At 32.6% G+C, this 22,231-nt stretch overlaps 1 protein-coding gene across 1 annotated transcript in view; it reads right to left on the bottom strand.

Annotated features, from left to right (window-relative positions):
- Window positions 1-22,231, bottom strand: part of LOC114335236 (protein inscuteable homolog) — a 49,793-nt gene that overhangs the window by 11,092 nt on the left and 16,470 nt on the right. The window contains exons 2-3 of the mRNA XM_028285440.2: window positions 11,366-12,231; window positions 1,023-1,259 (exon numbers count right to left, since the gene is read on the bottom strand). Of these exons, the coding sequence (XP_028141241.1) occupies window positions 1,023-1,259; window positions 11,366-12,231 (1,103 nt within the window). The remainder of the gene's footprint in view (window positions 1-1,022; window positions 1,260-11,365; window positions 12,232-22,231) is intronic.

Genomic DNA, 22,231 nt, shown 5'->3' with positions numbered 1-22,231 from the left:
CTTTGCAAAAAAATCTTAATTCATTTAAAGTACAGCACCTCTTAAAAATAAAAAGTACTGTCATTTTTTCTGTCATATCAAAAGTGAATTAAAACAAATACTGCAAAAGCAATAAATTAGAGCCGGTTGTTCGAACGCTAATCAAGAAGTTGATTATAATCAATCAGTTTATTGTAATCAATTTTCTTGATGGGAATCAAATCGAGACAAAGAAAATTAATGTAAAAGACTAATCATTCATTGATTGTAGGTAAATTAAAATTTAGCCGCAGCTCCCAAATTATTAAAAATTGCTTATTATTATTATTGATTTGTAAGTAAAAACAAAAATTAACATCAGAAAGAGTTTAATTATAGGTTATTTTAAATTAAAACTAAAATAATAAAATCAATCAGTCCACAAAACCTCAAAATGTGACATCTGTCAGAAGTACGCTTAATCAAGTATAATTGTAATTAAATATTTGATAATGATCAGTGGATTCCATTTCTGATTAGCGTTCGAACAACCGGCCCTGTCTAATGTAACGAAAATGAAATAAATTGGAAGTTATGATACATTAAACAATTTACTTAAATTAATATCGAAATACCTAATTAATTAGATGTTCAAAATGGTGCCCATGACAGAAAAAATGACATATTAGCAAAACATAGGCGTTACGTTACGTTTTTCTTTTTAAGAGGTGTTGTACTTTACATGAAATAATATTTTTTTGCAAAGACGGTGTAAATATCGAAAAAAAATCGTGTACAATCGTTATGTTTATAGTTTTAAGTTAATTACCTTCCTAATGATGTGCCGCACATGGTATATTCCATTATTTAAAAACAAGGAATTGGAGTAGTGGAAGGGAGGGGGTCGACAAATGACAGATGTATGTATAGTAAAAATGTATGCCTCTTAGAACAAAGATCTAACTGTTTCCTCATTTCCTTAAAATACTGCCAAATATCGAGGTGGACTGTTTTCATTGGCCCACCCTGTGTATCTATCAAGTTAATAAATATATCCTATTTACCTGCTATTTAAACTATTGTACTCCATCTCTATGCATCTGGAATGTGATATAATCCCTCGCACTATAGTCGTGGTACACGCTGCGAGATGAGAGACCTTTTGATTAAGCTCCCCCACTATCGATTTGCATTGAAGGGTAGTCATACACTCCTGCTCGTAGTTGTGTCTGGCCTCCTTTAGCCACATTTCTACGGATTTGTTGTCTACGTCATAGAAGTCGCTGGGAATCGGTGGAACCCTAGAAGTGCATAATATATTTTTGTGAGAAAGTAGGGTAAAACGGCGACGATAATAAGGGTGAAGGTAAGTTGCTGAAAATGGGACAGGGATGTTTGTGAAATAGGATAATTAGTGCTACGAGAAGGGTGGTATGAGGGTTTTTTTTTAATAGTCCAATCAACAGCTATTTTCTCGTGGAATTATGAGAACCAAAGTTGATTTCCTTGAAAATTTGGATTTAGGTAGTACAGTAGACTCTTGTTAACTCGAAACTCGAGGGACTCTTAAAATATTACGAATTACTGAGTGTTTGAAATATCAAATGGTTCGAAATTTGTGAGAGAAAACAAATAAAACTTCGAATTATTAAGTGTTGATCAATTATTATTTATTAACTGCTATTCTATAACGATGACAAAAGTTTAGAAGTAGATTCGTGTACATACTTTACATGTATGTATTCATAATGTGAATTAATCAATCTTTCGAATGAACTCTATTATACTGCTATGCTTCAAAGCATATTGCTGCTGCTCAGACTGCTCAATAATTTTTAAGAGAAAAAGTGCCTGAAATGCTTTTTCATCCCTTTCGTTCTGTAGACAAAAGGTTTGTAAGGTATCGAATGAGGATATTGCTTCCTTAACTGAAACAAAGGCTCGTTAAAACAAGTTTGAAAACTGTACTTACTACAATTTTTTCAGCCTCTTTCTCTCTGCAACTTTGAATTGTCGAGTGTTGGACGCCGATGAGTTCGAATTAACGCGTCGTTTTGTCATATATGTAGCAATAATTTTTTTCGTTCGAATTACCAAGTGCATAAAAATGTATTGATTTAGTTCGAAATATAATTTATTTCGAAATATAAAGAGATTTTGTAGGGAACTCGTGATAACTTTGAATTATAGAGAGTTTCGAATTATCGCAGGTTTGAACTAACGCGAGTCGACTGTATTTATAACCTCTGTCAAAATCTACCCTACGCCGAAGCGCGCTTTTGCCCTGGGGTGAAAACAACCCCATTTAGGGGATGACAATTTTTCAATCAAAATAACTATGGAAGTCGATTAGTCGATATATTGACCAATTCTGTGTAAATTTTGTTCTATAAAATTTTTTAGCAAAGTGAATACTTTCCAAGTTATCTATTAGCGATTGAAACTATGCATTTTTCATTGAAAAAACTCACGTTTTATAACCGTTTTTTTATGAATAACTTAAAAAAAATTTAAATTTATAGAAAAGATCATTAAGAACAAAATTGTAGCTAATAAAAAATCAAAGAGACTTCCGTCGGAAATACCTATGTAAACATAATAACGACTGAGTTATTGTTCTTTAAAGGATGGTTATTTGCGAATAACCTCGAAATGGAAAACCTTCAATCTCAAATAACTCAAATGTGGTGCAATTTTCTGGGAAAACTTAAGAGACATAAATTTCATTAAAAAACCTTTCAGGTGAGCTTCGATAAAAGTTTCTTGCGTACGAACTGACTGACTTATGACAAAAATAAAGTGGCTCCCTGCTTGTCTTTTTTTGAAATGTAACAATTAAACCCTCGTCATTACAATCCTAATAGAAATTAATAGCTTTCCACTTGAAATTAACTTTATTTGAGTATAATTGATACGATCTATGTGATTTGACCGGTTTGGAATGCTTAGTTTAGAAAAAATAGTTGATTAAATCGAAAATGACATTTTTATAATTTTTTAAGTGCATTTTTCATCAATAAACCTAAAATTATTTATAATATTATGAAAAATTGTTTCAAACATTAAATAATTGTAGGAATTTTTACTGATAATTTTGATTTTTTTGTTTTTGTATCATGAATATTAAAGGAGATATGACCGTTCAAAGTTTGCATTCATGCATGAATTGTGGCTTATGCTTCTTTTCATGAGCATTTTTCAGTGCGTCACAAATGATAGAAAAAAAGGTAAGTCCGTGATAATATACATTTTAGTGACATGACATTTTAGTTAAATCTGAGAGTTGTCAAATTTTATTTGCAATTTGGCATAAAAACAAATCAATTGTGTTTATTGCATTTATAAAATGGTATTTTCTTTGATTTGTGTCTTTTAAATTGTTCAGATTATATTCGTAGATATATTTATAATTCGCAAATTAATTTATTTTCGATTATAGCGGCATCTATTGACAACTAGAATAAATGTTATAAATGTCACCGACCAAATGTAATCACCGACGTGCGTTTTTTCTGTCACATACAATTTAATTCGTTAGAAAGAAATCGAAAAACTGTGACGCACTGAAAGATCCTCATGAGAAAAATCATACCCAACCATTTTGCACTCATCCCTTTTCAAAACTAGGGGTCGCAAACATTTTTAATTAATATGACGTTAAAGAACTCAAAATCCCCTACAAAATCCATGTTTTAAAAAGTTTTGTGCTCAAAAAATGAAGGAGTCGAATATCGTCGAAAAACCAACTGATTCTTTTTTTAATTGCGTAGCTCGAATATTGGAGCATTAAAGAAACCGTCGAATATTTCGCGAAATGAACATCAGATCGAAAAACTGAAAAATACGTTTTCAATAATTTTCAAAAATCTATCGAATGACACCAAACACGACACCCCACTCCACCCCCTGGAGGTCGAGTGGGGGGTAACTTTAAAATCTTAAATAGAAACCCCCAGTTTTTTATTGGAGATTTGTATTTCTCACGTAAAAGTAAGTAACTTTTATTCGAGACATTTTTCCGAATTGTGGATAGATGACGACATAATCGGAACCAAATATATGATAAAATCTACATTTTTTCATTATTTTTTCAATAAGGGGTAGTTTTCATCCTTAAAAATCAAAATTCCGGTCAGGTATAGAGTAGGTTTTGAAGAAGACCGTCAGCAGAGCTTAAATCCAAATTTTCATTAAAATCGTATGATAAAATCTAATTTTTTTCATTTATTTGCAATAAGGCGAATAAGGGGTAGTTTTTACTCCTAAAAAATAAAAGCCTGGTTCGGCATAGGGTAGGTTTTTAAAAAGAGGGTCAGCAGAGCTTAAATCCAAATTCCAATTAAAATGGTATGATAAAATCTACTTTATTTTCATTTTTTTGCAATAAGGGGTAGCTTTCACCTCTAAAAAATAAAAAGCTCTGTGTTGATTCTCAAAATTCCACGGTTTTCCAGTTTTTTACCGCTGATGAGTGGTATAAAAAGGAAATTAGATTGTGACAAATTTTTTTTGTTAAAGTAAACAATTATTCCATAAAATGCTTAATTTAGGTCTTTAAGAATTTATTAAAAACGTTAGAATGCTAAAAAACATCAATCAGTGGATGAAAATATTCTATAATACCTGGGTTTTTCGGTCTGTTATAAATTTATAAATAGAACACAGAACACTTTATTTTGCTTAAACGTTTCGGCTATTTGCCATTTTCAATAAGCACTTTAAAATGAAATTGTATAAACACTACACTTACACGTATTATAACGTAAAACATATATTTTATATTTACGTCTGCACTTGTTGTTTCTTTGAGATGGATATTCATTCTGTGAATATACTATGAGTTTACTCAGGTACTTGATATTCAAGAGTTTAAACTATTTCCGTATGTACATTGTCTGGTTCCATAGCTTTATGGTTTTTTAAAGCTGCTATCGTATATTCCACTTCTAATTCTAATATTGATGGGCCAGTTAAAGCACCATTCCGGCAGTCCAATGGTGCATCATTCGCACTCACATTTACGGCCGCCTCAATACGGTGTTAGCGCTCATTGTTAATAATTAAAAATAACAGCTTCGTAATAAGTTAATGACACAAATTTCTTCAGCGTCATGTAGGGGAGGCTTTAAACTTTGATTTAGTCATTTTCTGACTTTCATAATAATAATTTTTAACCGAGTTATTGGGTTTTGAAAATACCTATTTTCGCGTTTTACAAATTTTAAAACGCATATTACTCGACAACAAATAATTTTAGAGAAGAATTACAAGAGACCTTTTTTGCTCATAATGACTCAAAGAATCTAAAAAATATGTACGAAAAGAAAAAATTGATTTTTTGAATTTATTTTAAAAAAATTGTTTAAACAATTTTCCGACCGTGACACCTCTCGGCACCCTGTGGATTTGTTATAAGGACATCTTTTTGAATAAGTTTGTGCAAAAACGAATCGGAATAATTTACCTAACGGGGACGACGATACAACCTGGTCTACATGGGAATAACTTTCATATAAATAACATAATATGTAATATAATAACATTAATAAACTAATTGATGGATTATTCTCAAATTTTGAGGGTTTGTGAAGTGTCCCAATACCCAACTTTAGGTTCTAGGTTAATTTTAATAAAAGTTATTAAAAAATAACAACTTTGACTTATTTTGCAGTTTTCGAAGCAACAAAATTGCCATTTTGAAGCATTTTCAGTGTTCTAAAAAATTTTGTAATTTTTTGTCATAATATGACTATTTAGCTTTTTAATGGGGTGCAAAAAATCCCGTTTTCGCACTAGAATGTTAATAATTAAAAAACGGCTCCGAAATTTGGCAGGAAACAGTTGTCAGGTACTTGGATTATTTAAAGTCCTTAACAGGGCATTTTTTCCTTATTTCGCTGGAGTATATAGGTATGTATTTTTAATTGACTTAGTTCAGAGAATTAAGGAAAAAATATCCTGTTGGTGACACAACCTCCTCCAGGCCGAAACCAAATTTTTTGAGTAATATGGATATCTATAATAATAACCTATATGTTTCCTGCAGCCGATTTTGATGATATACATAGTTATAAATAAATGAAGATCAAAAAACGGAAAATTTTCGCTTTTTTCTATATTACCAAAAAGTTAACCATTTTAAATAAATTTGAGAGTAAGCAACTCATAAATCGTATAGAAAACTTCAATATGGCCTTCGCGGAACGTCTATCCTTATTGGTTGCTTAGAAAATTGTAAAATAAATCATAAATTTTGAGTTTTAATAAATATTCATAACTTATGTAAAAATTAACTTAGAATCTTCTTACTACACGGAATGCTGAGACTTCTGGTGCTTAAATCATACCCTAAATTTCAAAGCAATTGGTTTAATAGTTTAAAAGTTATTTAATTTGTTTATCCCAAATTAATTTTTTTTGCAACACTTCAAGTCAGAAAATGATAAAGTTACAGTAATACTTTAGATAGTTTATGAAAGAAGAAGATTTACACTATCAATTTAATTTAAAAAAATGTCAAAAATTAATTCTAAATATTGCAAAATTATTTTGCAAGTACATGTGAATTAAAAAAGGGGAGGGGGGCTAACTTCGTCCCTAATTGTCCTAGGACAATTGTTTTTCTTTCTAAATGTGTATAAAAATTCAGTTTTTAAGCATGAAAAATCATTTTTTTACGGGTAACGGTTAAAACGTTATTCGAATTGTTTATAAGTAAGCAAAAAATCGACATATTTTTGCAAAATAATTTTACACTGTTTAAAATTACTTTTTGTCATTTTTTTTTATTAAGTTAATAGTAAAAATGTTCTTCTTTCATAAACTGCCCGAAGTATTACTGTATCCTCATAATTTTCTGACTTATAGTGTTGCAAAAAAAAAAATAATTTGGGATAAACAAATTAAATAACTTTTAAACTATTTGACCAACTGCTGTGAAATTTAAAATATAATTTAAGCACAAGAAGTCTCATAATTCTGTGTAATAAGAAGGTTCTAACTTAATTTTTACATAAGTTATGAACATTTATAAAATCTCAAAATTTATGACTTATTTTGCAATTTTATAAGCAACAAATAAGGATAGACATATTCAGCGAACGCCATATTGAAGTTTTTTATATGATTTATGAGTTTCTTATTCTCAAATTTATTTAGAATGCTTCACTTTTTAGTAATAGAAGAAAAAAGCGAAAATTTACCGTTTTTTGATCTTTGTTTGTTTATAACTATGTATATCATCAAAATCGGTTTCAGGAAACATTACTTATTTATTAAGGTTATTAAGGTTATTAATATAGATATCCATACTACTCAAAAAATTTGGTATCGGCCTGGAGGGGGATGTGCCACGAAAAAAATCTTATTTCTCTGGACTAACTGTTTCTTAACGTCAATTTCATCATCATTAATACTCTGATTGGCTTCACGAACTCGTTAATTAGACTTTCTTGTGTGAATTTCCGCAAAACGGAAGAAAAAACGCAAGGTAAATCCACACCGTACAAATTTTTGTCGTCTCGCGCTGCGATCGGTTATGTAAATTTATTTCTGTATGGATTTCTTCCAATTACACACGAAGCTGGTTTTTCACCGTAAAAAATCGCTACGACGGATAATTTGTGGGATTTCTGCGTACTTCTTCATTTGCATCTTCGTGATAATGTGTCATAAATAGAAAATGAGCGGTTAAAGATGAATCAGCGTGGTAATTTATTTTAAATTCGGTTTATATTTCAATAAAACTATTAATGAATGATGTTTATCAATTTGAAAACTGTATTTCAAATATTTACTTACGACAAAATATATAAGACCAATCCTAAGATATGCAGCGGACACAAGGACCGATACAAGAAACAGCAAATCAACTATATCGAAATGAAAGTATTAAGTTCAATGGCGGACATATTATTAAGGGACAGACAAAGCAACAGAAGTATACCAGAACGATGCAAAATTCAAAATATTAACAGGTGGATAAAAACAAGAAAGAAAAACTGGAACGAACGTGTAAACCGAAAGGAACCAGATAGGTTAGCGAACATCTGTAAAAACAACAAGCCGTATAGCAGAAGACCCGTTGGAAGGCCGCAGAAAAGGTGGAAAGACAATGTACTTCTTTTTCTTCAGGTGCTATCTCCGCTACGGAGGTTGGAAATCATCATAGCTGTTTTAATTTTTGAGGCAGTAGCGCTAAATAGTTGTTTTGAGCTGCATCCAAACCATTCTCTCAGGTTCTTAGCCATTAAAATTCGTCTGCTTCCGATGCTTCTTCTGCCATCTATCTTTCCTTGCAGTATGAGTCGCAGGATGCCATACTTCTCACCCCGCATCACATGTCCGAGGTACTGTAGCTTTCTTTCTTTAATTGTAAGTTTAACTTCCTTCTCTTTTAAGACAATGTACAGTCAACAACTGAAATAGAATAAAAGAAACAAACAGGAGCAATCCTAGTCGCACGAAGAAGATGAAGAAGATAACATATAAAAAGTCGACTTAGATGACAGGGTGATATTTTATAAAAAAAAACTACATTGTGAGTCCACATTTTGAGACAATATGAATCTAATAATGGGGCAAAAGTGATCATTAAATCATCTGAAACTTGGTAAGAACCTTATATTATTAAAAATAAGCTCCCACATTTTTTAACTCCGCCGTTGGCTAGTTCCAAGTCCAGGATGAGACAGAAGGAGGGTTGAGCAAGGGACTAACTATTCTCGCTTGTAAAAAAAAACAATCAGTTTTGAAAACAAAACACGTACCTCGGGTAATGATAAGAATTTTATACGACAAAAATGACGAAAAGGACAATGCATATATGAACCTGGAACATACTGAGTATACATATATCGCCGGAGTACTAAACCACGTGATAAAAGAATTTGAATCCAGAAACATGGACATAACTGTCTTACAAGAAATTAGATGGACTGGAGAAGACGTACTTACTAAACACTAATAAATCTGGAGCACAATTCGGCACAGGCTTCATAGTCAAGTAAAGACTTGTGGGGGCTGTCATAACCTTAAAACCCGTTACCGAAAGACTGTGCTATATAAAACTAAAAGCACAACCGCATAACTATTCTCTAATTGTTGCTCATGCAGCGACACATAAAAAGAAAGAGCAAGTAGAGCTTAAGAGCAAGTAAAAGACTATCTCCGAGTATTGTTGTCCAACCCTCATCTTACATCGTAACCCTCCATAAACATCTTCTTCTAAAGGTGCCTACTAGAGATGTACCACATTGAGCCATCTTATTCTATTCACAGCAGCTCGAAATAGATCAGTCGACGTTACACTAGTCCACTTCCTAAGATTGACCAGCCAGGATATACCTCTACGTTCAGGGCCTCTCTTGCCCTCAATCTTGCCTTGTAGAGTCAACTGTAGAAGTCGGTATTTATTATGACGCATAATGTGGTCGAAGTAAGCCAATTTTCTGTTCTTTACGGTATTAATTATTAGCCTCTGGAGTCTGGAGAATAGTTATGTTAGTTGAGTGATGTATATGTTACGAACAATGATGTAAATTGGCCATTGACGTTAAAGACCGGGCATTGTCGTGAATGTCCATTTTCCCTGGTTATTAGCGATAATGCCCGGCCTTTAACGACAATAACATTAGCTATTGACCAATGTTGTAAAAAAATTAACTTAAAATTGGAGTTTTCATCAATAACCGGCTAATAACGACAGTGGCCAGAAGCAGGTGTATTTGCAGAATACTGCAGTATATAATGCAGAAATTATGCATGATGTATTATTTTTTATCTAAAATAGCTTTTGAAGGCCAATAATTTTTATTTTGACAAGATAGTGAACCATATCATTTTGTAACACTTTTTTACATAAATTTACTACGAGTAATTTCAGCACGAGGAGAGAAATAAAGCAAACAATAAACATAACCCAGCTTTTAGTCAAAATTTCAACATTAACCGATTAACAACGGGCATTATGACTAATTCAACGAACCATTGTCGATATTGACCTGATATTGACCGGTTAATAACGTTATTGACCGGATTTTCGTTATTGTCTGTACCTATATATATTATGAGACCCTCAACATGCGTCGGTAGCGCCACACTTTCTCGTCACAAACCATTCTCTGAGGTTTCTTAGCCAGGACATTTTTCTTCTACCTATGCTGCGCCTTCCTTGTATCTTTCCCTGCATAATTAATTTTATGAGTTCATACACGTTTTCACCACGTGTTATATGACCCACATATTGTAGTTTTCTTATTTTGATGGATAGATATATGGACGAATGGATAGATAGATATATATAGATAGAACAAGCGATGGAGTTTAAATATCTAGGTATCACACTATCTAGCTATGGAACGCTCGAAATAGAAGTGGAAGATCAAGTGAATAGAGCAAACAGAGCCGCAAGTTACTTGAACGAAAGGATATAAAGAAATAAAAATATGTAAAATGAATGTCGTCACGATTCAAGTTCGCTGTTAATCCAGATATGAAGATATCAAAAGACTCCGCTAGAAAAATATTCCAACATACGATCTCAGAGAACCCATATGAAACGAGTCCTTTGTACTCCAACACAGAGTATGGCATTAATAAAAATAGAAAATATACGGTTTCGTTTTGATTTAAATCTGTCTCCTGCCATCCCCCAATAGCTATTTCTAGGTCTACTTGTTGCCAAGGAGGCTATGCAAAAAGACAAATTTAGAAGTTTGGATGTAAATTTATCTTCTTGCATAGCCTCCTTGACAACGCGTAGACCTAGAAATAACTATCGGGGGATAGCAGGAGACAGATTTAAATCAAAACGAAACCGTCTATTTTCTATTTTTTTTTTTTTTAATAAAAATATCCTGAAAGCAATGAAGGTCAGAATTTACAAAACAGTCATCAGACTAATAGTGACATAAGCGATAGAAACACAACCTGAAATAGAGAGGGCAAAAGGAATGCTAGAAATATCAAACATGAAAATCCTTAATAAGATCGATAGTAAGAAACTATGAGACTGAGCTGTACGCACAGATTACGACCGAGATGCAAGATGGAAAACATTAAGGACTGGGTAAGAAATAGAACAGTAGAATGGATAGCCAAGATTATATAAGCCAAATGATAACAAATAGAGTGGTGAGAGATGGTTCCCAATAAGAAGATAATCAGTGGAAAGGTCACGAAAACGATGGAATGACAACTTACTGGAGGCACTGAAAAACAGAGTCATGTCTAGACAAAGAGAAAAAGAAGAAAAGAAATCAAATTTAACTTCCTCTATCCTGTCTATCTATTATTACTTAGAATATGATTTTATTATTAGTATATGATCATATAAAACGTATCATTAGAGATTCTAAGCAAAGTTTATTAATTTAGGGTATCTCGAAAATATTTTTGATGAACTTACCTTTCTTGCTGATACTTCAAGAACAAACTGAGCGGCAGCTTCTCTTTCCTTTGTCGCATATTCCCGCTAAAATCAGTCTTTGGCGTGGACGTATGTTTCGGCGATTCCACACCATTAAACAAACACTCCAATTCACTTTCACAATCACTGGACAGCGAATTAAAACTGGTCACACCTTCATCTTCCCTAATTCGTTCCAAAACCGCCGGGGCCGATTTGCTTTTTTCATCCAGGGAGTGATCCTCGCCCGGTGAACCTGGAGGTAATGATTTTGTTGTATATTCGAAGGTATCTTGTGTAGTTTCTGTTTTGTATGAATAACTATCGTCGACTGTCACTTCTTCGCTGGTATTAAGATATGTGTGTGTCTCGGCTTGCTCCTCTGCATACTGATTAGCTGTTCTCAGTTTGGAATTCGAAATAAACAAATTTCTGCTAACCTTAGGCGAGTTTTTCGTATAGCGTTGTTTCCTTACAGGTTCACTCCGCACTAAACTCGACGTCCTTTCAGCCCTAGGACTTCTAGGAGGAAGCTTCTTTTCCGAATGGACCAATCTCTTCACCAAATTATCTTTTTCCGGTGTGGTCTTTTCTTTAACGTTGCAACTGAGATTTTGTTTCGCGTTTTCCGATGATAGTTCTTTAAATATGTCTTTGGGAATTCTTTGTGAAGGTGAGTCTTTTTTCGGAGTGGACGTGGTGTTTTTTGTGTTTTGTTGTTGAAGGTTGGGAGAGGTTTCTGTGTCTGAGAATCCCGAGTCTTGGCTGCCGGGACTGGTGGATACTTCTCTCCATTCCATCGTTTCGCTTCCCCACCAAACTTTACTAGGACTTCGTTTGAATTCGCTCATTTTTAGGGCCGAACTCTGCAACAAAATAAAAAAAATTAATAAAAACGTAAATAATATACACTCATGACCAAGAAAATCGGGACACCTTAAAAATGGGTCATTTTTGATGTCTCGAATTTCCTAAACCTGTTGTCCGATTTAAGTGATTTTTTAAATATGTTTTAGCCTTATTCTTTAACAATATTGCTGTAATAATATTGTTGCTAAACAAGTAAATTTTAATTGTATTTCGAGTATACGAATCAAACTGTGTTTTTTTCTCAAAGTTTGCCACACCCTGTGGAATATTCTAGCATTTATAAAATACTGAAATTAAAACCTCTCAGATTTTCTTAACATTCTGTTTTTTTATTCATTCGCTTATACTGGATAATAAAAAAGTTAGGTACTTTAACAACTAGCCATGTTTTTCATCAATACAGGGTGTTTTTAAATAACTATGACAACCTTTAAGGGGTAATTCTGCATGAAAAATGACAGTTTACTTCATAAACGTATGTGCGGAAATGCTTCTGTTCCTAGATACTGGAAGTTGAAATTTTTCTTACAAACTGACGATTTAGGTATTGCTCTAATTCCGGTTGAGATATGCAAATGAAATTTGGTGGGTTTGAAGTGGTTGTTATTGCACAATTTTTTGTGTACAATTAAGAATTTTATATTCACCATTGGCGCACATACGGGTAATATGACACGTAAGGGTAATCGTCTGATTTTTTTTAAAGAAAAAATAGTAGGTACGCCACTGAGACATTTCAAATTAAAAATCATTTTTGAATTAATCATTCAATTTAAAACGAAAAATCTTTCTTGCCTTTTTTCATATGAGGTGACGTTTTTATACAAAATAAATAAAACGCCTACAAAGTATTCGAGGTATTCCATATGCATAGAAACTTGCATATTTCAAATAAACATTAAGATGTTTTATTTTTTTGTATGAAAACGGGGCCTCGTATGGAAAAAAGAAAAGAAAGATTTTTTGTTATAAATTGAACGAGAAATTCAAAAATTATTTTTAATTTGAAATATCTCAGTGGAGTACTAATTTTTTCTATAAAAAAATAGAACATTACCCGTACGGATCATATTACCCTTATGCGCACCAATGGTGAATATAAAATTTTTAGTTGTATGTCAAAAATTGCGCAATAACTATCTCTTACAACCCATCAAATTTCATTTGCATATCTCAACCGGTTTTATAGCAATACATAAATCGTCAGTTTGTAAGAAAAATTTCAACACCCCCTATCTCGGAAAGAAGCATTTGCGAACATACGTTTATAAATCAAACTTTCATTATTTTTTCATGCAGAATTATCCCTTTACGTTTGTGATACTTATTTAAAAACACCCTGTATTGATGAAAAAACATGGCTAGTTGTTAAAGTGCCTAACTTTTTTATTATCCAGGATAAGCGATTGAATCAAAAAACAGAATGTTAAGAAAACCTGGGGCTGTAGTTGGGTTTTAATTTGAGTATTTTATAAATGTTAGAATATTCCACAAGGTGTGGCGAACTTTGAGAAAAAAACAGTTTGATTGGTACACCCGTTATACAATGACAATTTACCTGTCTAGCAACAATATTCTTACAGCGATATTGTTAAAGAATAAGGCTACGGTTTAGGAAATTTGAGACATCAAAAATGACCCATTTTTAAGGAGTCTCGATTTTTTTTGCCAGGAGTATATAATAAAAAAAAGAAAATACAAATATTACTGATAAATAAAATATGCCATTTTTACTGCTTTCTTGCAAGCATGCACATAATTTTGACAACTTTGCAGGTCATATTTTTTATGTAGAATATATCACGCTAAAATTCAACTAAATGCCGGATAGTTTCATATATTTTGCTCTCAGTACCAAAAGAACACAATAAAAGTAAAAGCAGAAGAAGAAATAACCGATCCAATTGAAACTGGCAATGTAATGAGACAGGGGGATTCCCTGAGTCCTCTATTGTTCAACCTGGTCATAGATGAAATAATAAAAAAAGGTACCAAATGGGAGAAAAACAACTTAAAATAATCTGCTATGCAGACGACGCAATGCTAGCCTCTCAAAGTGAAGGTGACTTACAACGTATGCTGAACCAATTTAATATAACCCCTAGAAAATTTAACATGTTAATTTCCCCAAAAAAGATCAAATACATGGTTATTACATCAAATATAGTAAAATGTAAATTAGAGCTGGAGAGTCAGATAATAGAACAAGTGATGGAGTTTAAATATCTAGGCATCGCACTATGTAGCTACGGAAAGCTCGAAACACAAGTGGAAGATCAAGTGAATAAAGCAAACAGAGCCGCAGGTTGCCTGAATGAAACAATGTGGAGAAACAAAAATATCGGAAAAGAAACGAAAGGCAGAATTTGCAAAACCGTCATCAGACCAATAATGACATACGCGGTAGAAACATGACCTCACACAGAGAGGACAAAAATATTGCTCGAAACAGGGGAGATGAAAACCCTTCGAAAAATAGATGGTAAGACACTATGAGACAGAGCTAGAAGTACAGATATACGGAGGAGATACAAGGTGGAGAACATTAATAACTGGTTAAGAAACAGAAGAATAGAATGGAATGAACACATAAGCTGAATGGTAACAAATAGAGTAGTAAGCACTGCGAGAGACGGTTCCCCAATAGGAAGACGATCAGTGGGAAGACCACGAAAACGATGGAACGACAACTCACTGGAGGCACATCGAAAAAACAAAGTCATGTCTATACAAAAATAAGAAGAAGAGATAATTCTATAATGTAATTAATATAATTTAAATCCAAACCAAATAAATAGAAAACGTTAGGATATAGAAAGTCTAATGCTCACAATCTTATTGAAGGTTTTTATTTAAACAGTTTTCGGGTGACCGGTTTCGGCGTTTACAGTTTATACGCTATCATCAGGCCCTTTAGAAACTGAACAAGCTAAAAATGAATAAGTTGTTACAAAATACAGTTGTCCTAGGGACAATATAGTCTTTCTATATCATTATAGACTTTCTATATCCTAACATTTACACAATGTCAATTTACTCATATCAGCAATAGCAATTTGTTCATCATTTAAATAGAAAACTACTAAAGAGTAAAATATTGATCAAACAAACAAAAATTAATATTTATAAAACAATAATAAGACCAATAACAATGTTTGCAGTAGAGACAAAAAAGAAGAGAAATTAAGGATAAATGAACGAAAAATAATAAGAACAATACTGGGTCTAGTGAGAATCGAAAAACAAGAGTATAGAAGCAGAAAGAATAAAGAAATTTTAGAAGAATCAAATGGAGAAGATATAGTAAAGAAAATAAAAGTACAAAGAATCAAATGGATGGGTCATATATGGAGACAAGGACCAGAATCAGTACCAAAAGCTATGATATTATGACAACCAGGAGGGAAAATGTGGTTGACTGAAGTAGGAAGGACTTAAGCAGGGCAGGAATTAAAAAATGAAAAAAGAAGACAATACACCGAAAGAAATGGAGACATATTGGTGAACAAATACAATGATGATGGGGACTGATCCACCCCCTAAAATGGATCTAGAAAACGAAAGCGGCGAAAGCCCACAATGGGTGTTAAGCCCTATATTATACTATAATAAGTAAATTTAATGAAAAATTTTGTCTTATAAAAGATATATTTATTTAAAAAGCTCCTAAAAGGGCTACAAATATTGAAACAAAACGTTTTCGCTCTGTAACAAGAGCCTCATCAGTGTTACAAGAACATGGTGAGCCACCCAAAAATTCTAAGGTTAAAACCTTTTAAAAATAGACTAAATAGACTAAACTCAGTTGTCGTTCACATCTTTCTACATAATGACCTAATTAATTATTACCTAGCAACCCACGTACCACGTGTGGGAGTCATATGTTGCCCCCTTAGGCCATATCCATAGGAATTATATCCATCTTTTGGATTTAATTTTGTATATACTTTTATAGAACTATGGAATTCAATGAAAGACATCGGTATCGATGGAAAACTCATACAAGCAACTAGAATGTTGTATGAGACCACTAACACCAGAATCAAAAACGGCAAAAATTTCACTGAGGCATTTAATACTTCAAAAGGCCTCCGACAAGGATGTTGTCTATCTCCCACTCTCTTTAAAATATACCTTGACCAATCCTTACAGAGGTGGACAAAAGCAGTAAAACCGATGGGACTGGAAGTGGGAGATGACTCCCTATTTACATTATACTTTGCGGACGACCAAGTTGTAATAGCCCAAGATCAAGATGACTTAAGCTATATGATACGGAAGCTAAATGAGCATTACCAACAGGCAGGATTAGTAATAAATATGGATAAGTCAGAATACTTCATAGTGGGAAACGAAGACATTGAAAACCTACCATTGGAACAAGGACATATTGTTGGTGTGAAACAATGCAAATATTTGGGAGCTATATTTAACAAACGAGAAAATAGTGAAGATGAAATACAACACAGGATCAATAAAGGTAGAAGCATCACTAGATCAATTCAATTTTATGGGACAAAGATATCAGGAAGGAAACAAAGAAAAGAATATATGAAAGTATAATGAAGAGCGCTACAATCTACGGTGCAGAAGTTTGGGACATAAGTGCAAGAAATAAAAAGAAGCTACTTAGTACAGAAATGGACTTCTTGAGGAGAAGTTGTCAGGTTTCCAGATTAGAACATGTAAGAAATGAAACAATTAGAGAACGTATGAAGGTGGAAAAAAACTATAATGGACGATATTGAAAAGAGACAGCTGACATGGTTCGGGCACGTTAAAAGAATGAATGAGACTCGCTGGCTGAGAAAAATATTAGAGTGGGTCCCACCGGAGAGAAGAAGAAGGGGACGACCACGGAGAAGCTGGAGGGACAATATTCAGGACGCAATGGATTCGAGGCAATTAGATGAAGATACGTGTTACAATAGAAAAAATTGGAAGCTGGGTATGGAGAGGCGGCGACAGCTGTAGAAATCCATTATATATATATATATATATATATATATATATACTTTTATAAGACATTTAGTCTATTTTTAAAAGGTTTTAACCTTAGTATTTTTGGGTGGCTAACCATGTTCTTGTAACACTGATGATGCTCTTGTTACAGAGCGAAAACGTTTTGTTTTTATATTTGTAGCCCTTTTAGGGGCTTTTTAAATTAATATACCTTTTACCAAGACGAATTTTTCATTATATTTACTTGTAATTAATGGTATACAGCCAGCTGCAGGAAATTCTTCCTTGTGGATATACTATAATAACTTAAATTTAACCACTTTTTAGTTTTGGGGCTATTTAGCAAGTACCTACTTCTTCTTCAGGTGCCGTCCTCGTTTCGAAGTTTGGCTATCATCAAGGCTATGCGTATTTTTGATACCGTAGATCTAAATAATTGGCAGCTGCTGCACTTGTACCAATCTCTTAAATTCTTCAACCATGAATGTTTTCTTCTGCCAATGGATCTTTTACCTATTATTTTTCCCTGAATAATTAATTGTAGTAGCTGGTACTTTTGTCCCCTCATTATATGTCCCAAGTATTGCAGTTTGCGCTTTTTAATAGTAAGCGCAAGTTCTTTTTCTTTCTGCATCCTTCGTAACACTTCCATGTTTGTCACTCTCTCTGTCCACAATATTCTCAGTATCCTGCGGTACATCCACATCTCGAATGCTTCTATTTTCCTTGTATCGATCGTTTTCAGTGTCCAAGCTTCCATTCCATAGAAAAGAACTGACAGCACGTAACATCTCATTAGGCGAATTTTAAGATTTAAACTTAGCTCTCTTCCGCATAAAACTGTTTTCATTTTGGTAAAAGTAGCTCTAGCTTTTTCTATTCTGATCTTGATTTCTTCAGAGTTGTCGTTGTTTTCATTAATAACAGTTCCCAGGTACCTACAAAGTTTACTAAAGATGGACTGATAAGTCCGCAAACGTTAGTTCTGAACATTATGTAATCCATTTGGATTTTTAAATTTTAATTTTTATTTAAAATATACCAATTACAACAGAAATTTTTACTTCGATGTTTCGAAGTTTTTAAAAAAATTGTTTGCTTGGGCCACTTGGTAAAAATATTCGACATTAATTTAACGAATGATGTAAAATCTCGACATATTGCCTGTCATGTTTTTCTTAGCTCTCGATTTTTAACAAAACGAGATTAAAATTAACGGCCAAACTACAATTCGTGAAATAGTTTTGACACCAAACATCTTTTTATAACAAATATGCTTAACTCTGACCTACATTCTTTACAAAAAGATATAATATATTTCTTTTCAAGTTATCTGCGGCCTAGATCATGAACAAAAAGTTTATATTTAATAAAATAGTTTTGTATTCTACACGACACAATACAGATAATTGGATAATATGGTGTCATTTAGCATTTAATATAAGGAAGTTCCAAAAGAATAAAGTCAAAAGTGGACCAGCCAAAATGATTTGAAATAAATAGTATTGTACCTTAGTCCTCACTTGATGATTTAATAAATACGAGGTACATTCAAATAGTGTCATTATGAGGTTAAAAATCACAGTAGAATTAAAAAGCATACATATTTTTTTAAGCTCTTTCCTGCACCCATTACTAACGGTATAGCATTTATAACGGTATAGATACCTTCTTGAAGTGAAAAGTCGAATGGATTTTCTTTTGGATTTTAAGCTTTCTGATGCCTGGTTGAACCAAAAGATCTTAAGCTCCAACTTAAAGCAGCTCAGTTTATAGATAAGGCCGCCTTAAGTCTTACTTACGTTGCACCTTAATTTTCGATTCTAATCTAAGTACTGCGTTGGTTATTTTATCAGGCTACTATATTTTTAGGATTTTTCTCGGCGATTTATTTATAAAGTTTATAATTTTTTGGTAGTTGTTTCTTCCTGCCTGCAGAATTCTGCACAATACGATTTTCAGCACATCAATAACGTAATCACTTATCTGTTCTCGATTGCTTTTTTAATTGCTATATATTTCTTTTTTTGTATTATCTTTCTAGCGCTTTTCCTTTTTTGGTTGCTTCCTTTTCTATTTCATTCTTGATTTTCTTTCTTTCTTCTATTAGTTGTAATGTGTCTCGGGTTATCCATTTTCTGTTTTTTTTTTCTTTCATCCCAATCGTTTCATTTGCAGTTTTGACCGTTTTATCATTTTCCTCATTTTGGGGCGTTGCTGTTCGGTTTATTTTCAGTCATTTTGTGAATTCGATTCTTGTTTTTTCTTGTTTAAGAGTTTCGACATTGTATCTTATTCTGTATACCTTTCGGTTTTTGTCTTTAGCTAATTTCATCTTTATTTTGGTCATGACTTTGGCCTGACTTTGACCTGATCTTAGTATGTGGTCTGATCCTACATCTACTCCTCGTAGGTTCCTAACATCCTTGACCTCTATTCACCATTTAAGTATTTCCGTTTCTCCATTAAATACCCTGTATATATAAAACATTGAACAATCCTGGTATATAAACAGCTCTAAAAAATTCAACGCAGCACTTATTATGACTAAAAAAAGTATGCCGTTCAAATAATAAACAAATAATTGGCTTTAAATTAACTTTTTGTACTCCTACAAAAAATACTACGAAGCTTCTGAATAACGGCTTTTAACAATGCAACATTCCTTCAAGAAAAAAATGTATACAAACTGAATATTAATTGTTTCTAGTAATGTCCAATTCATGATAAGACATAAATATTATGACACAGAGTAAAAGAAGTTATGGAATTTGATGAGTCAATTTGTTGGCAATGTATGTGTCGTGATATTGTTACTGTATGTACTTTTGCCCTACTACCGTTTGGTTGGAATAGTTGCGAAACAATCAGCAATTGCAACAATTTAAGACAGAACAATTGGCGAAGTATGCTTTTACTGACTCGGTAACGTGGTTATTTTGCTATAGAGTGGTCTAACGATGTTGTGTTGGAATTTTTATTACTTTATGAACCAATTTACTAAAATATATATCGCCAACACTGGTGGTCTACCCACGATACTCGAGGGGACAGGCTCTATCCATGAATTTAACAAATAATAAATATTTATTAATTTTCCCCACTAATGTGGGGCGCAGACTTTGCTTTTCTTTTCACTATTATCTATTGTATATTTTTTGTTTTCGACGTGAAATGACAAAGAGTGCCACGCCACGGTCCATGGGATCCCGTCTTAACGTGAATAAAATCAAAATGAAAACCATGTGAATACGTTGCCAGCATCAACAAGTACAAAGAAGCGCAAAAAAATATTGAGAATTTCTGGGAGTGAAAAAAATTAGTTTTAACTCATAACAGATGTGCTTTTATAAATACAACAGGTATACATGGAAAAATAGAAATTTTATTGTAGAAAACTCAATAAAATTACCCTAAATATATAAAGATGAATACAATAAAGAGGGGGTTGGTGGGAATTTTCATATTCAACATGACCTCAAAAATCAATAAAGCAAAAAATGTTGTATAGAGGTTTTTCGAAATTTTTGAGACATATTTGTGATTGAAAATTACACTTTTTCTTATTATTTTGTTTTTAATCGAATTCTCACGAATAACTTAAAAAATTAAATATTGTACAGTTAAAAGCTGTTAACATGGTAAAATAACCGTTGATGTGAACATAACACAAAGGAAAGTATTGTATTCATTATTATCACTAGTTATTATTAAAATCAGGTTGAAAACTACGAAAACTTGAAAACTATCAATAATACATTATTTAGGAATTTATCGAAGCCGTTGAGAAGCAAATACAGCTGCCAGCCTATGTATTCATTCATTATTTTGATACTAACATTGTAAGGGACCCAAGGAGATATTAAATAAAATACATATGTATTGCATACATAAATATTGATTATTTATAAGTTTAGAAAAACGAAGAAATTTTGTAGAAAGTGAAATACATTCACAATTTAACTTTTGAAATAACTTTAAATCTCTTGAAAAGTACAAACTGTTAGAAACGGAGAATTAATTAAAGCTTGTACTATTCTCCTGTTGCGACGATATTTTTGTACATCCCCAGATAAGAATTCGGTAGCGTTTAGGTGATTTTTTAGTTTTAAATGACTTTAGAGGCCAAAATTGAGGATATTTTTTTTCTGAAACGTCTGGATACCATATCCAGCCGTTCAAATCAGTTAAATAATCTCCAACGATACTGACCATCCACGCATTCACTAAAATTTGTGTTTTACATTTTCGTTAACGAATATATCATGGATTTTTTTTATACTAAACGATATTCCTTCTATTTTCACCAGGGCCTATTTTACCACTAGGCCCATGAGGCACCTGCCTCGGGCTCGCATTTTAATGGGGCCCGGAAAGATCATTAAAAATTTTTTTATTGCAATAACAAAATAAATTTTCAAAATTCTTTCATTCCATTTATTGAAAATTGCGTTGGACCAATTAAGCGGAGCTTCAAACCAAAAAGGGTTGACGTCAGTAGAAGCAAATGATTTTTCAGGGAAAATAAATACGTTAGATTTAGAATCTATTCTTATGACGACGATTTGGAATAAAATTTGGGGCCGAGTAATTGCAACCATAATAAGTTACAGTAGTGTGTGAACTTTACAATAGCTTAATCAAATTATGTATACAGAAAAGAAGACAAAAATTTTCAGAAATTAAAGAAAATAAAGCTTAAAAATTATAGTCGATACCTAAGCCTTTTATATAAAAATGAGCTTTTCTTAGGACGGAAAATAATTTTTCCGCCCGAGAAAAAGTTCTCGAAACGATTTTTTTTAAAGGACTTGAAAATTTAAAAATAAATATTTGTTTACCTATTTGTGATACTTTAATTATGCAACTATCTGCAAGAAAAAATGCTTATAATTCTGAAAACGATATTTTAAGCATCTTGTTCACATACAATAGTGAAACAGTAAACTTAAAAACTATTACCGAATATTAGGTATGAGAATTATATCATGTTGATGATTTAGTGGAAGAAGTGGGCACATTTTGAAGAACTTT

This window comes from Diabrotica virgifera, chromosome 1 (assembly GCF_917563875.1).
Source record: "Diabrotica virgifera virgifera chromosome 1, PGI_DIABVI_V3a".
In the NCBI taxonomy this organism is placed as follows: domain Eukaryota; kingdom Metazoa; phylum Arthropoda; class Insecta; order Coleoptera; family Chrysomelidae; genus Diabrotica; species Diabrotica virgifera.
The sequence above is the reverse complement of the archived record's forward strand: the minus strand, read 5'-3'. Positions and strand labels throughout refer to the sequence as shown.